We start from the raw sequence: 16595 nt of genomic DNA, 5'->3' as shown, positions 1-16595 counted from the left end.
CCAGGAGGGCTGGGTGGATTTATTGCCTGGTTTCTTTGGTGCACAACAATAAGACGCTTAAGTGTGGGAGATATACCTCAAGGCTTACCCTGCGTGCACATGGTGTCCATATGATCTGAAAATCAGTTTTTATCAGAGAAACTTTCAGTGGGAGCTGAATTCAGGTGGACAGACTCAGTGTTTCCTGCTGGAAAAAGTTGGACCAAATCAAACATTGGCTTGATCTTTTTGGTGATCTATGTATTTTAGTTACATTTATGGCTTCTTTGTTTAATCTGACACAAGTATTGGTGAGTTTGGGAGAGTAAAGCTTAGAGGCAGAGAATCTGGTGCATTTTCTATCGTCACTCTCCTGCAGGTTTAAGTTTCTTGTCTGAGGCTGTTGACTTCCAAAGTAAAGAAATGGGACCATTCAGGACACATTCTGTTGCTCAGTACAAACACAGTCCTGTGCTCTTCCTCTTTTTGCAGACTGAACTCTATCTTGAGGGGAATCCAGAGTGCCACCGCCTTCGACGGACACCTTAAACTCATGACGTAATCAAATCTGCTGCAGTTCTATCACACGATAAGATCCAGCTGCCTCTGAGGAGTGCTGCAGCTGAGTGATGCTAAGAGACAAGAATTCAAGTCATGAATATGGACGTCAGCTCTCAACCTCAACCTTGAGGAATCCTGCAGAGCACAGTCCACCTGTTTTCCCCCTTGTTGGTTTTACCCCTCCTTCTTTTCCCCGGATACACTGTTCGTAAACAAAGACAAGCCTTGACCTGTCCCATATACACACCCACCGTTCTCACCACTCAACACGATCCCACCATACAGCCCTTCTCCTTTGTGTGAGGGTCACTGGGGTCAGAGGTCATGACTCGCCTCTGGGTCTAGTACCTGGGAGTCTGACTGACCTCCTGGAGCCACAGGAACAGACCAAAATGAAAAGCAGAAATGTGTAGCTGTCATGATCACAGAGAGCAGCGCTTCTCCTTCAGGAGTAAAGGACACTACGAAGGCCGACAAATGCTCACAAAGCAATTATGTTCCCCCATAGGAGCTCTGTATTTATGGAGACAGCTTGTCACTCTATTTCAGGGCCTTGTGGAGCTTAAGAGCAACACAAGCCTTAACAAACACAGAGACTAGAAATAGAGCTGAGGAGAGCGCTGCCTGCTGCCCTTCAGGATATCTGCTCTGTGCACGCGGTGGCTTTGGTTTCACCTTGATCAAAGCTGGGATAAATGTGGGTCAGACTCCAGCTCTGCCTGTCAGAGATGATATTTAAAGAGAGTCTGCTGTTTTGTAAATTAACTCATTCCTGTCTTTTGTCTTGAAATCTTTACACGGTGTTAAATGGATGATGATGAAGAGTCTCCTGCATTGAATCATCCTCATCGTGTATCTGTGTCTCTGTAGCCGAGGGGCTGATCTCTGTGCAAACTGATAGCCCTTGATCTTCCTCCTCTTTGAAGGTGACAACAAAAGCTCCCGGCCTCATATCTCACCTGTCCCCTCACCTAAAGTACCTACCTGAGGTGACCACAGGGCTTCTTCAGACCACATCAGGTCTGATGCCATGTCTCCTTTAAAGTTTCAGTTTAACATTTATAATAATAATAAAAATAATAATAATAATAAAAATAATAATAATAATAATTCTTATTATTATTATTATTATTATCTTTTCTTTGTTTTTGTTTTTTTTGCTCACTGTATCAAATTCCTTTTTTATTGTCATTGTAGTTTAATTTAAAATCACATGAACCTCCATCTTATAATAAGTTTTATTCCAATCTTTTTTTTCTTTTCAATACGACATCTGGCGTCTTTCTCTCTAAATGTTTGATAAGTTTCTTTATTTAATGTTTTTTTAATGGTTTCTGCCTGTCAGAAACTCCTGAATGTTAAATAACATTTCTATATGTAACAGTTATGGCTGTGTTTGTTAATATTTTATAAAAGCACCTTTCAAAGCACTTCATGTTTACCTTTTTTAATCCAGTGAAGTGAGGTGTGCTCTGTTGTTTGGACTCATGCTGCCCTCTGCTGGTACAGAATGTGAACTCCTGACCTGCTGTTTGGATCTCACTTTTTGATGTGAGAATATTTGTTTTCAGAGAAGTTTTTGTTGTGGTACTTACTGTCTCTTGATATGAAACGCACACAAACAGAAAACAGAAGCAGTTTTTAATATGTGGCAGACTTGACCAAGTTTCAGGTGGACTATGTGGCTTGTTGAGGCTATGTCACTCCCAGCTGATTGATCATTTAAAAGAAATCTGAGCAGGTGAAGAGCCTATGAGCTGTTAAATGTCCATTTACAGTATAAGCTTAAGACTCAGAGCTTTTTCTTTTATATCTTTCTATCTTTCTATCTTTCTATCTGTGTCAACTCTGTTTATATTGAAGCACAAAAAGAAACTAGGCAGGTAGATGACCTGCTTTTTGAAAAACAGAATAAAGTGTTGCTGAAATTATAGTTTTCCATGACAGTGAAATTCAATCAGTGCCACAGAGTTTATTTTGACTCCTACATGTTGTTTTTTCTCTTGCTTACTTGGATGCATCCTAAAACTGAGGAAAGTAAAAATAATAAAGACAAAAGGTGATTATTTTCTTTTTTCTTTCTTTCTTTCTTTCGTTCTTTTTTTTTTTTTTTTTTTTTTTTTTTCATTTTAAACAACTCTCAGTACTCCAGTCCTTTGCCCAGTCTCTATAATCAACAGTAAACAGAGGAAAAGGGTGTATGGCCTATTAACATGTAAGCAGTATGATGGAAGAATAAAGGACATGGCTCCATCTAGTGGACATAGTTTAGTACTGCATGTGATAAAGTTTTATTTCTGAATATGAAGACATGCATTTGTCCCGGGAAATTATACATTAGGTAAATATTGAAGAAAAATAAGTCTGAGAGTGACTAAAAGCCGATATGTGACTAATGGATTGACTGTGGTATGGACAGATGATACATAATGTGAGACATTCATCTTCCTCCACAGTGAGAAAATACATTATAGAACCTAAACATGAAAACTTACAAGATAACTTAAAATTGGAAATCTTAACAGACATTTTTTATTCTGAAAATGCTGTTTTTCTGTTTAAACTAATAAATGATTAAATGGTGCTAAGTTTTGCATTTTAATCAAATTAGTGATTACAAAACCTATGAAATGTATACAAAAACATGTGCAAAATCTGAAATTTGATTCCTTTGTGCATTTTCTTCTGAGCACAACGTCAGTCAGATCAAATCCAGCCTTTTATTTGAAACCTTCAGATCTAAATTTTAGATTAAAAAAACAAAACAGTGTTTACTACATAAAAATGAATTTGTGCTTCAATCTTATCCATTAAATAAAATAAAGAGGATGGGTTACCTTATTGTCATACATTATGACATTCATTGGGCTCAAAGAAACATGATGCAATAAGTCTCCGTGCATTTCTAGAGTCACCAACAGTTTGTATAAATGTAGACATCCTGGAAAAGTACAGCACATACACTCTGAATGCTGATCAAAGAAGAACACGTCCAACACTTGGTTGAAAATCAGAGTTCTTTATTTCAGTTTCCACTGAGCTACAAGCTTCTGCATCCATTCACTGGTTCAGAAATGATCACAAAGGTTTCAAACCAGAGTGACGTCATAAAGGCTTCATATATACTTCTTTCACAGATCTTTGCATCTCGACTATTTTTCATCCTGGGTGGGAGCTGATGTGCTGCGTGATGGCCTCACCTCATGAGACCGAACACAGAGAGGATCAGGGGAAAAGCATTCAGGGCTCCAGATGAAAGGAGTTTTCCTTTTGTGTACATGTCAGTCAGTGAAGAACTGAGAGGACACAGTGTTCTGATGCAGTGTGTGTGTGTTTGTGTGTGTGTGTGTGTGTGTGTGTGTGTGTGTGTGTGTGTGTGTGTGTGTGTGTGTGTGTAAGGAGGTGGGGGTTCCTTGGATTGGAGGAGGCAGCAGGGGTGCACTGTAAGGACTACTAAACCACTGAGGTATTGTTACTCCGCCAACAGGGGGCAGCCATCTTTGTTAAGCTCAGTCTAAAGTGAAGCTTTTCCTGATTTATACATGACATTTTTGTGTGTATCTCGCCTAAAACATCTTCCCAGATTCCCTTTTTTAAATGCATAAACCAAACTGTAACAGCTTCATGATGTCCTCGTCCCTCAGAAACTATAACCTTCAGCTTGAGCGATGAACTCGTCTATTTTCCAACATCTGTGTCTGTACGGGCCTGCTGGGAGTAATGTGGCTGAGCTGGAGGTCAGGAGCTGCAACATTAATCTAAAATGGGTCACAGAAAGTGGAGGTCACTGTTATGCTTTATGCAAGGAGGAATACACCCATGGAAACTCTGGTTTTATTATTCATCGTCCTCTGACTGATACAACCTGCAGAGTAAGAAGCCTGAGCAGAGGCCTTCTAACACGCATGTTTGAGCTTTTAAACTTCAGTTTGGATTAAAACCTTCAGGTAAGAGTCGACAAGTATTAACAAAATGACTCAAACTAAACATGTGTGTGTGTTTATGCTCATTTAATTCATCATTTATTTGTTTTAAAGCTCTCATCAAAAATATCTCTCCCTTCATCTTTATTACAAAACACGCCCTGCTGTCCACATCTGCTACATCTCCTCTCTTGCATTAAGATGTAGACAGAATAAAAACCTTTTCCCAGGTGAATCCAGAGGATCAATAGTATTAAGAAGCATGACCTGCCCCTCACCTCTCCTCTCTCCTCTTCGTCTGCCTCTCATCAAACACCGACATCAATATTTTATAGACATCCATGTCAGAATGATCCTCCTACACCTGAGTGCAGAGAGGGAGCTGAGACAATTCAATCAGAGGAGACGAGGAAAGGTTCTGGATGCGTGAGTGAGTGGGTGACTTCTTGATTATTGGATGAGTTTACCTCTCCATCCCGCTGAAACACCTGAACATTCATTTTCTTGTGGAAACAGAACAAGCTCCGACAGGATCAGTGGAGCAGCACGTCCATAAAACACTTCCTAATAAAACTGAACCTGGACTAAAAGCACCGTGAGAGCCGAGCCCTTTCTGTGTGAAGCTGCTCTTAATGACTCTCTCAGACTTTCTCCTTCGTGTTAATCACAGTGTGTGTGCTCCAGGTCCAGGCTGGGACATGCTGCTTTAATGGCGTGGACAGTTGGTTTAAGGAGCCACATCAGTGGGTTCAGTCAGAGCGGTTCAGTCAGGTCTTTATAATCCAGGTGAACATCTTTAAATATGACTTGTTTTATACACAATAATCACCAAAGGAAGTGTAGAAGCCAAGAATTTCTGTTAAGTGGGTCAATTCTTTGAGATGTATATATTAGACTACAGGTTTTACATAATACTTTAATGAATCTCCATCATGCAGCCACTTTTAGTTCAGATATTATTCACAAAATATTATCATAGAGGCTTAAATAACGTGAATCTCTAGAGGCTAAATAACCACTCTTTGAAAACCGATTCTGTATTGATTATTCCAAATTACGGTTTTATGGCAGAGTCAAAGGTATGGAGGCAAAGGAGATTAGTTTTTGGTGCATTTTGAAAGAAAAAAGTAAAAATATTCAGATTCAACTGGAGTAGTCCAAACTTCACATATTTTTCTTTTTGTTCCCTTTTAACTGATCCTTGAATATCAACTTTATTCTTGTTCCCTTAACTTTGTTCTGAAAGTGCCAAATGATAATCACATCTCTCCTCTCATTTTGCTCAAACTATCTTGGACTAAATGAAAAAAGAGAGATGAAATGTTAATAAAAATGTCTTTAAACCTTACTGACAAGTATCTGGTTAACTTTAAAGATGAAAAGCTGAAACATAAGAGTGGAAACAACAATAATTTTCCCATCAGCACCTCAACTGGTGTAAAAAATAGTTCACATTTCCCCTCACACTGTAGACTTTTTCATTCCCTTAGGGACCACTAAAAAGTCCTGTGAGATTTATATTGATTTAAATATTCTAATTTTTAATATTTGTGCAAATGTTGAATTGAGGTGTGCAATGCTGCTTCTACCACTAGGTGGGGCTGTGTGTTAATGTCTGTAGACTGTTCAGGCTGGCAGTGAGCTGAAGCTGCACACTGACAGACTGACTGACTGAGGTTTCTGAGGTAAACACCAGAAAAACAAACTTCATGCCTGAGAGCAACAGAGGCTACTGATGGAAAATAAATCAGAGCATTAACATGTGTGCAACATCTTTCCCAAACAGACAGACGAGCAACAGTTTTGACTCACAAACTTGTTCTGAACTTTTACAAATCTGTAAAACTTCTCAGAGGTGTAGATGAGCTCCATGGAAGCAACATGCTGTTGAAGAAAAGTAGATTTTATTATTTCAATCTGAGCTGCTGATGCTTCTGTCTGTAGGTCTAAGATTGGTGTGTCCGATTTACTCTCACAACAGATGCATGCCTTCTCCGCACTAAAAAAAAAAAAAAACAACACATTTAGGGTTGACGTCTTCAGAATGAGCGTGAAGCAGGAACAAAGCCATCAGAACAAAGCTCTCTGTCAGCATTGAGCAGTAAATCAAAGACATTTCTACCCTGGGTTACACTGTATCATCCCCTGCCAGAGCTCTGGGTTAATTGGGACTAAAGCAGATACATTTGTAGCAAAAAACCCTCCTCGATTAGGGCCCCTAAGATGTGAGATCATGTGAACAGACCACCTGTGGGGCTTTCATTGCTTTTTCAATATCATTCATGTCAAGGCCCCTGCACTCGCTGACACAGCTTGAGCTGAGGGAGAAGATGTTTCAATTCAGGCAGCGAGCAAAAAAACTCAAACACAAGACGCAGGGGGCTCTGGCAGGTTTCAGCTCTGACAAACCCCAGAAAAGAGAGCTCCAAAACGCTCTGTGAATAGCAGGACGTCCATCAAAGCATCCAAATGGGGACATTTAGGGGGAACCTTGGCACATCAGACAGACACTCCTAATACACACCACCTTTCTTCTGGGCTGCTAAAAAAGAGAGATCAAAGTTTGTGCAGATGAAAAGGGTCTGTTCCCTGCATTTATACCTCCCCATTCAAACACTCCCTCTTTTTACTAAATTAAGAAAGCGGGCTTCGGCAGGCATGTGAAGAGGACTTTAACAATTATGGAGATGCTCCAACTCAACCCCTGCCTCTAATTACCGGTCTCTGATGGTTAAAAGGGCTTCCTCTGTGGAGCCGGGACTCTTAAAAAGCTGTTTCTGCCGTCCTGAACACCACAAAAATCTGAGCCCTGCACAGGGAAAACACTGCACCAGAAGAGAGTTCAGATTTATCAAATGTTTTATTGTCAAAATAAAGGTCGTATTTGCTTTCTCTCACAAAAAAGAGACATCTACACTTTGTACAAATTTACAGTTTAGCTTATAAAGTTTTCTTTTATACACAAATGTACACGTTTTTACATAACTTTTGTATAAATACATTTGAAATTACAAAAAAGTGAAGACCCGTAAAATAGTTGGGCGCTTTTAAGGCTTAATTTAAACCATCTTTGATGTGATTGAATTGTACAATGTTGTCTGACACTGAGTCAGACTTTAAAACTCTTGGTATGAAGCCAGCAGGAGTCACAGTCTCTCTGCCTAAAACAGGTAATGCCCAGATTGTGTGTGTGTGTGTGTACCTCTAACACATCTACTCAGAGAGGTGTGTGTAAGTGTGATCACCAGGTACATTGTTTCAGCCAGCTCTCCCTGCAGAGGTGAGTTTTGGGGGAGTAAAGGGGGGGACACCTCAGCAGCAGTTCATTACAATGCAAATTGCTTCAGACAGGGAGTGATGGGTTATCTCCCAAACAATTAGCAGTCCTCATAAGCTGCTTTTTCTCTTATTCAAACCTGGGACAATGGCATCTGCTTGGGGCAGGACACGGAGCTGGCCGTGCCTGACCTCCACGTCAGTCCGGTGCTCACGTCACTGTACATGGAGCCGCTCGTGCCTTTGCTCCCCCAGCAGCAGCGCGTGCAGAAAGTCCTCCATGAGTCCAAAGTTTTGCCGGACCAGATCCACACTCCGGACGTGATGCCCACCAGAAGGCACATAAAGTACTTCAACATAAAAACTGCATAGTCCGGACTCCTGCGGTCCCTCTCCAGCAGACAGTTGGAGCAGTTGTGTGTGATCTCCCAACTCTGCCTGTTGTGCTGCTCGTAAAAGTAACACGCCACAATAATAGTGGCTGGCACAGTGTAGAGCACCGTGAAGATGCCGATTCTGATCATAAGTTTCTCCAGTTTGTCTGTTTTTGTGCCCCCTTGTTTGATGACGCTGCGGATCCGAAACAGAGACACAAATCCGGCCAAGAGGAACATAGTGCCTATGAATAAATAAATCACCAAGGGAGCCAAAACAAAGCCCCGCAAGTTGTCCAAGTTTTGGTTCCCCACGTAGCAGATCCCAGCCACAGAGTCTCCGTCCACGGAGCTCAGCGCCAGCACCGCGATGGACTTCATGCTGGGGATGAGCCAGGCAGCCAGGTGGAAGTACTGTGAGTAACTAGCGATAGCCTCGTTGCCCCACTTCATCCCGGCCGCAAGGAACCAGGTCAGGGATAAAATGACCCACCAGATGGAGCTGGCCATGCCGAAGAAGTAGATGAGGAGGAAGACCACCGTGCAGAGCGCGGGGCCGGTGGTCTCATAGTGGATGTGCTCCAGGTCGAACTCCCGGTTGCAGGCAACTTTCTCATGTCCGGCGATCAGCCTGACAATGTAGCCGATAGACACGAACATGTAGCAGGCAGACAGGAAGATGATGGGTCTCTCTGGGTACTTGAAGCGCTCCATGTCGATGAGGAAAGTAGCAACAGTAGCAAAAGTTGACACAAAGCACAACACAGACCAAAGTCCGATCCAGAAAGCGGTGAAAGCTCGCTCGTCATGCGTAAAGTAAGGGTTATGGCACGGCATGGCACAGTTCGATATCTGACCCGTCTTGACGCGGTTGTACAGCGGGTGTCTGTCGGTGTTCACAGGCACCATGGGCTCCAAACACTTGCAGCCCGGCTCACACGGCGCACCAGGCGGCTTGTATTTCCCAGGCGCGCCGGGGCGACTCGGCTTATTTTTAGGGGGACTGAACCCCTTCCCGGGGTGGTTGGTGGGTTTGGAGAGAACAGGGGACACTGTTGTGGAGTCAGTTCTGTTGTAGTCCATACAAAGGGTGTCGGGGTTCCCCTGCACAGGCAGCAGGTCACACTTCATCCTGTCCGGCCAGGGGAAGCCGTACTGCCTCATGAGAGGCGCACAGCCGGCCCGGGCTCGCTCACACACGCTCCGGCACGGGGGGAGAGGTTTCTTATAGTCCTCCAGGCAGATCGGAGTGTACATGCTGCACAGGAAGAACTTCAGGTCTGGGGAACACTGGATCTCAACCAGAGGCCAGAACTGGTGCACCTCCAGTCCCGCCTCGTCCTGCGTGTCGTGATTGAACTGGTTGGGCATGTAGGTGTAGTTGTAGCCGATCCCCTTACACAGCGGCACGGCGATCTCCTGGCAGGTGATCTCCTTAGCTGTAGTGCAGCTGGATCGGGGCAAAAGAGCCAGAGAGAGAAGCAGGTAAATCCCAAACAGGTCCATCGCTCCGGCGCGGCGCGTCCTCCTCTTCTGATATCAAACAGAAATAGATCCTCTGCGTTCTCCTCCGCTCCGCTCAGACGTCGCACCGCGAGCCCATCTCGCTTCTCTCGGGGTCTTGCACGGAGTTGCAAGCAATGTGCAAGCCGTGTTTACTTTCAGCTGAGGAGGAGGAGAGAAAGCAGCCTTCAGGGCGGCGAGCAGCAGGCAAGATGGCTGAGAGGAGAGTCCACCTCCTTCTGGAAAAGCTCCTAGTATCCTCTCAGAGATGGAGCAGAAATAACAAAAATAAAAGATGCAGTCCACTGGTACAAAACAGAGAATATGGGCCTCTTTCTGTCTCTGAAACACAGCGGCTACATTCAGTCGGTTCGTCCCACCTCGGTCCCGGTTCCCATACAAATCAACGGCTGGGAGACGACGCGGAGACAATATATACAAGAGCCATGCAGGCGACACCCCCGGCGTCTCTCCTCCAATCACAGAGCAGCGGGGGCGGTGCTTTGCAGCTGTCCATCAAGTTTTTTACCTACATGTTTTGTTATATAGCTTATGATCATACTGGTCTTGCCAGTGTCAGTGGCACAGGGGTGCAGGGAGGATGAGGATTCCACTTTCCACCTGCTGTCACACAGACTGGAAAGAGTCACAGTGACGCAGGTAGAAGCTCAGGTGATAGTCTAGACTGAAATAAACAGTAGGAAACACATAATAAAACCTCCCCAAAAGCATTTAAGGAGAGCAAACCACCATTTAAAGCGTAATAATCATAATCAAGTAATTATAGCGCAGGTTTGAAGCCCTGACGCGCAGTTTGCAGGAGTAACAACCTCTCCTTCACTGAATGAACTCTGTGGCTCCTCTTTACACACCATCTCTGATAGTGTAACAACAACAATAGTTAGAGGCAGGATGTGTCTACATCTCCAGATGATTGTTTCTGTTTCTGAGAGTGACTCAGTGAATGTGTGTGAGCGAGAGGCCAGTTTGGTAAATTGGCTAATTTGCGCATGATAAGACTTCCCGGGGAGCTGTCTGTCCTTGTGAAAAGCTGTTTTATTTTTTAAATGAGGTGCTAATGTTTCGTTTAACGCTTGCATAGAGCTCCGCGGGAGGCGTAATTGCGCGAGGCAAAGAGCGAGCAGCAGCAGCAGAGACAGGGCTGCTATCAGTGAGTGTGTCCGAGGAGCCCTGTGGTCGTCTGACAGTAATCTTATGCTGCTAAATTGTATTTTTCATGTCTGATATTGTCCTCATACTTCTGTTTAAAGACCTGATGGAGCGTGTCTTTGTCAAGCTCTGAGTATTCTTATCTCTCCTGCTGTTACAGTACTCAGTGTTTCACTGGGTGCTTCAGATGACTGTGAGACACTGAGAGGAAAAAGGGAAATACACTATATGAGTTCTCTACTTTACAATTACTACACCCCCCTCTGGGAAAAAATACTCATACTGCTGCTATTTATACTTTTGACCCACTACACATGTCTTTTTACACTGCTATTACTTTCTATTATTACACACTAGGGTTTCAACACCATATCAAAACAAAGCAAACAACAAAAAAAGAAGTTTTAACTTGTTTCATGTGCTTTTTTTATCCGGAGCTGTATAAAATCAACCTTGAATCCTGTGACTTATGACATGTGAAACAACATGTTATTGGAACTGGAAGATGAAAAGTACCCGTGTGTCATTCAGCAGCAATGACTGTAAAAACAAATGTTTTTAGAACCTGCACAGAAACTGAGCTTTTTCATCCACAGATCTTCTGCACATGCATTGAATATAATCACTGACTTCTTCACACACATGCAGCATCTATGGTTACTGATCTTTGCTTTTATTGAAAAAATATTAAATAATCTATGCAAATTATTTGACTTGAGCTAAGCTAACTGTGTGATCTTGCTTCGTGTTTTCATCTCCTCATGGAGTCTGCAGGTGTGGTATATGTTTTTATTCCCAAACTTCTTACTTTCTGGAAAGTTTGTAAGAGCCACACAGAGAAGTGTTTTCACTCTTTGTAATCAATAGAACAAATAGCTGGTGTATTGCTCTCCTGTGAAATAATATGTTATAGTTGATCATCCCATTAACGCAGTCTGTTTGATCTTTTCTTTGAATTAAAGACATTGTGATGTCTTTGTTTGTGGAGCAGCTGTGAAACTGACATTTCCTCCTCAGGTAGTTTCACTAAAGTCTCCTTCTCTTGTCCAGTGAGACTATCCCGTGATGAGTTTTTTTCTTAAATTATTATTAAAATTATTGAAGGGCAACAGCATTGGATCACTTATATCTTAAAGCAGTTGATATTTCTCTGTTTAGAAAACACATTTTTGACATGTTTTTATTCCAAGATCTAAATCCAAAATCTGGCTTAAAGTCACGCAGAGTTTGCCTCTATGCTTTGGTGCAGGCCTGCATCATAAGAATCAGATATAAATTGAAGGAGATGAAAAAAGGCATTTCAAACCTTTTGTGGAACAAGAAAAACTTTGGTATGAGAGCTAAAACTTCCTAAAAGTTACAGCTATCAGAGTTTGTAGAAAACAAATCATCTGAAAAATTGTTTCAAAGCTTCTAAGCTGAAGCTCATACAGAGTCAAACACCAGTCCCTCAGTTGTCTCATAACTCCTAATTGTCTCCTCCTAAGATCTCCTCACAGACCTAACAGCTCAGTAAACATATTACATGTTGTATAATAGAGACTTTAAGGACACACAATCTTGCAGCTTCTGGTAAAATGAGGCCACAGAGGCCAGCCATGTGATCACGCATCTGTTCGAAACTTGATATTCATTTTACAACAAAAGGGATGTTTGTGAATAGACATTTTGTCCTCCTCTCACACGCTCTCACGCACAGTTTCTGCAGTTTGGAAGTTAGAAAGCCATCATGTGGTCTCACAATGAAACAGACTGAAATAATCTTTACCCTACACTCACATTTGATGCATAGTGTCACTTTGTGTGCAGTCGCCGGGGTGTGGTGCTGCTTTTATTGTGTTTGGATTGAGGCCAGGTCTTCAGACAGAGCTTTGACCCTCAGACGAGTAAAATAACCCGGTCTGAGCCGAGCAACAGGAGGTTGATGAAGTGATTCACGTCTGTGAGATAAGAAGGACAGAGCTCCTAAATGGATGTTTGCTGACACATGAGTGTCGTCTCTTGTTTCTGGATTTTAAGGAGTGCAGCGCATGCATGAAGGGGGCTCTGTGCACACATTATATGTTGTGATGTTTTCTTTATATGAAACCCTGTTGTGGGAAATGGAACCAGCAGAGAAAAGAAATGAGGGTTCAGTCAGCAGTCACAGTGTGGGAGAGTGATGGAGGGAGCGGAGAGGACATCCAGTCGAAGGAAATCCACTCGACTCTGAGCTGCACACTGAGAGAAAATATCTCAGAGCCTTAAAGAAACACTCAGCCACCAATGAATAAAATCATGTTACATCAGGACCCGAAGTTAAAGTCTTCAGTTTTAAGCCCCTTTCTGTCGGTCAGAATCAAGTGCTCCTGCTGAAGAAAAGGAAGCCCCGTCGAGTGTGACTCTCTGCCAGATCCTGGACTTACCTCTGAGATGGCGAGACTGAGATATGCTAATGCAACTTTATCTTGTAAAGGAAAGCTTGGAGGAGATTTAGCCAATCTGCTGGACACAATTCCAAGAGCCTCGGTGGCATTTAGCGGGCTCGCGCTAACCCGGGGCTGCTTGTTAAGACTTCATTAGCTGTGTTTGCTCAGGCCTCCTCTCTCCAAAGAGGTGGAGGAGGGCTCCCGGGGCTCCAGCCTCAGCCCCACTATCCACTCTCCATATGGGGCTTGTTTGCTCATGGCTGGCCTGGTAATCACTTTCAGGTGGAGCTGGAGGAGAAGGAGCAGGGCTGAGGGGATTTTAAGGAGTGCTACAAACCTCCCTCCCTTCCCCTCAAGCCCCGACCCCCACTGATCACCTCCTCCTCCTCCGGTGGGGTGCTCCTGAGGTGACAGAGCATGGAGCGTGTACCCTGTGAATTAGCTCACCTAGGGCCCATTACCTTAACAAACACAGCCAGCCCCTCCAATCAGCCTACTGCTGGGAGGACAGGCAGCCCCCGTAAATCCTCACAGCCTCCGCCCCTCTTTGTCAGGCTGGGAAGGGGGACCTGTTTGTGTGTTTCTGTGTGTTTGATTAGAGACATGAAGCAAAAAAACTATTGTCAATGTGGGAGAAAAAAATCGTGAATCTGCACAAGTCTGCTCTCATGCCAAGAAGCAGATCAGTGTGTGATTCCAGAAACGAAGGGGACAGGAAGTGCTCAAGGCTCAAACCTGAATATCCACACAACCCTGTCCGGTCCTGTCTGTTGTCATTTTGAATATGTCTTATCTAGTTTTTAGACTTCTTTTAACTGAAATAGAGCCAGCAACTGCATCAAGACTTATTTCCCTGCCGTGAAAATAAGATCCATCTTAGCATATCGTATCACATCATATTCTATCATATTGTCTTTTATCATCATAAACTGTATAGTTAATAGATGTAGTCTCCCGACATCACCTGTCTGTTTCTGAAACAGACTTTTGAACCAAATTGGCTATCGCAGCCATATTGGAAGTGACAAGGGCTTTGAGGAAAGCTACACTCTAAACTCCAAAGGTCAAATTACTCCATTGGGTTAAGCTATGAAAACTTAAAATCTGTTTGTATGTTCAATTTACTCAAATGTCAGAGTTAAAAATTGTGATTTCTGAGTAGATTTAACTTTTGTTACTGTTAAAGTAAGCACAACTTCAAATCCTTTGTTTGTTACTGTGTTTTGTAACCGTGAGTGAGGTGGGGACACCGTTGATATGAGACCCTGCTGTACATCTAGGTGTGTAGCAGTGGCACAAGTTCTCTGTGCTTTACATCATACACACTGTTTGTCTGTGCGTCGCAGCGTGGACCAGTCTGTACTCCACATGGTGTGAACTGACTGTGGAAAAAATGAATAAATATATGTTTTTACACTTAATTTCAAAATTGGCCAAAATAGCATGGTCGTCCGGTCATACAATTTATCTATAAATATATAAACCATTGGAAACACACTGCAAAGTCAACAGGTAGAAGACACTGTGCCATGGAGCACAGACCACCAGTTGGTGCCGCGGGAGATCTCAGACAACCTGTGCCCCTTGAAGAACAATATTTCAGTGAACAGCAGGTTTTCATATTATAGAATGATTTTCTATAATAATTATAACTACTAAAGATGTTGAGTTAAATTAACTTATTTCATTACTTAGTTTGTTAAAGTACAATCATTTTTCAAGTAAACTCAACCTATCCTGTGTATGGGGGCCCGTCAGTCATGTAAGCTGAGCTGTGCCTCTGATTGGGCAATCAAATCTTATTAAATCATATCCTGTATTATCATATGGCAGTGAATAGGAACTAAATATCATATTGAATCGTAACATATTGTATTATATCACATCACATTATCTCATTGTAGTGAATGGCATGCCAATTATCCAAAGGACAGTGTTTTCAAACTGACCTTCTTTCCATCTCCCATGCAGATTTTGAGACATCCACAAACTGAGAGTTGAAACAACAACAAAAAATCATCCTAGATGAAAACAAATACCTATTGGAGTAGAATTTGCACTGCTTAGGGGATATTAATGTTGAGTTTCTAAACAAAAACTCAATTAACCTAAAGAAAATTGGATACCGCTTTAGGATCAGGCAGTATTCATATAGGTTGTAGTTTGATACTTTGGTAATGGTGAATAAATAACTGCAGTAGGCTGCCACTGTCCTTGGTTTCCTAGCTATGAAATATTTAGGGGCTATGTTTGTGATAAAGATGCATCTTTGTGACTATTGTTTCTCAAAGCTGAATGGCTTGTAGGAAAGCAATGCAAATCCTCTGCATTTATCAACCTTTTCAAAACATTTTGTCACACTCCCAAAGCAAACCATGTCTCTAAATTTAAGGAAATCTTTGGAAAAAGAAATGTGTTCAGGAATTGTGTTGTTTTGGGTTAAATAAACTTTTCAAAAATATCATTGGATCTGAAAAGAAGGCAAAAGTTTCTCAGACCGTGCTTTGAGACAGTTTTAAGAAATCTTTCACTGTAGAGGTCTTGCTGCATGTCATGTCCCTCCTTCGCTGCCATCTTTGAGCCCTTAAAGAAGATACTCTACCAATGATGCTGACCAGGTTTCAGGTTGACATCTCTGGGGTTGTGTTGTAGAAACTCAGACCTTTGGAAACACACGTGCCTTTGTTTGCTGATCCAGTTATATCAGCCATAAGTCGTCCTTCTCTGATTACTCATTTATCTCAGGATCTTTGACCGGTTGAAAATGATCAGCTCAGATGAATGGGTCTTGGTACCCTGGTTGGTTTAAGAACTCACAACCACAGCAACCAGCATTCTCCAATAAAAATAAAGCAAAGAAAAGGAAATATCTGCTACTTTGTAACCTGTGTAACAAATTCTGCCCCTGATAAAAACTTAGACCTGATTGTTCAAGTAAATGCCATTTTTAAAGATAAATCCTGAGTTTCAAACTGACCACTAGCCCTTATTGAAACTGAATATAAGCAGCTAATCCTAAAGTGTCGCTTACATCTGCACAGGGGGGTTCAATGTGAAGAGAAGCAGATCCACTTTTCTCTCACACAGCTAATTAAAAACCAACTTCATGAGGAGAATCTGTACCGTTCTCCTGCAGCCAAAGAACTGACTGCTGTTGGCTGCCTTCCCTGAGCTAAGCGAGTGTGTGTGAGTGTGTGAGTGTGTGTTTTTGTGTGTTATGGTGTAATTGTTTGGAGTTTTCAGCTATCCGATGCCACAAGAATCTGGCTAGCCAGCAGAGGTCTGCTCTTGGCTGCGACGACGCCTGCTACTTGACACTCCTGTCAGATTTATCTCCTCTCTTGTAAAACAGCATGCAACTTGTTCTCTCTGTGCAGAAAGGTAAGTGAGCCCACAGAGAA

At 42.6% G+C, this 16595-nt stretch overlaps 1 protein-coding gene across 1 annotated transcript; it reads right to left on the bottom strand.

Moving 5' to 3' along the window:
* Nucleotides 1-7345: 7345 nt before the first annotated feature.
* Nucleotides 7346-10007, bottom strand: fzd8a (frizzled class receptor 8a). The gene has a single exon (XM_074694008.1). It carries the CDS (start codon nt 9617-9619, stop codon nt 7874-7876), a length of 1746 nt encoding a protein of 581 aa, XP_074550109.1. The 5' UTR covers nt 9620-10007; the 3' UTR covers nt 7346-7873.
* Between the last annotated feature and the right edge of the window lie 6588 nt (nt 10008-16595).

This window comes from Halichoeres trimaculatus, unplaced genomic scaffold, assembly GCF_033239565.1.
Source record: "Halichoeres trimaculatus isolate MK-OKI-2021-1 unplaced genomic scaffold, fHalTri1.1 fHalTri1_scaffold_18, whole genome shotgun sequence".
NCBI classification, from domain to species: Eukaryota; Metazoa; Chordata; class Actinopteri; order Labriformes; family Labridae; genus Halichoeres; species Halichoeres trimaculatus.
Note: the sequence above shows the minus strand (reverse complement) of the source record. Positions and strands in the feature narration are given on the sequence as shown.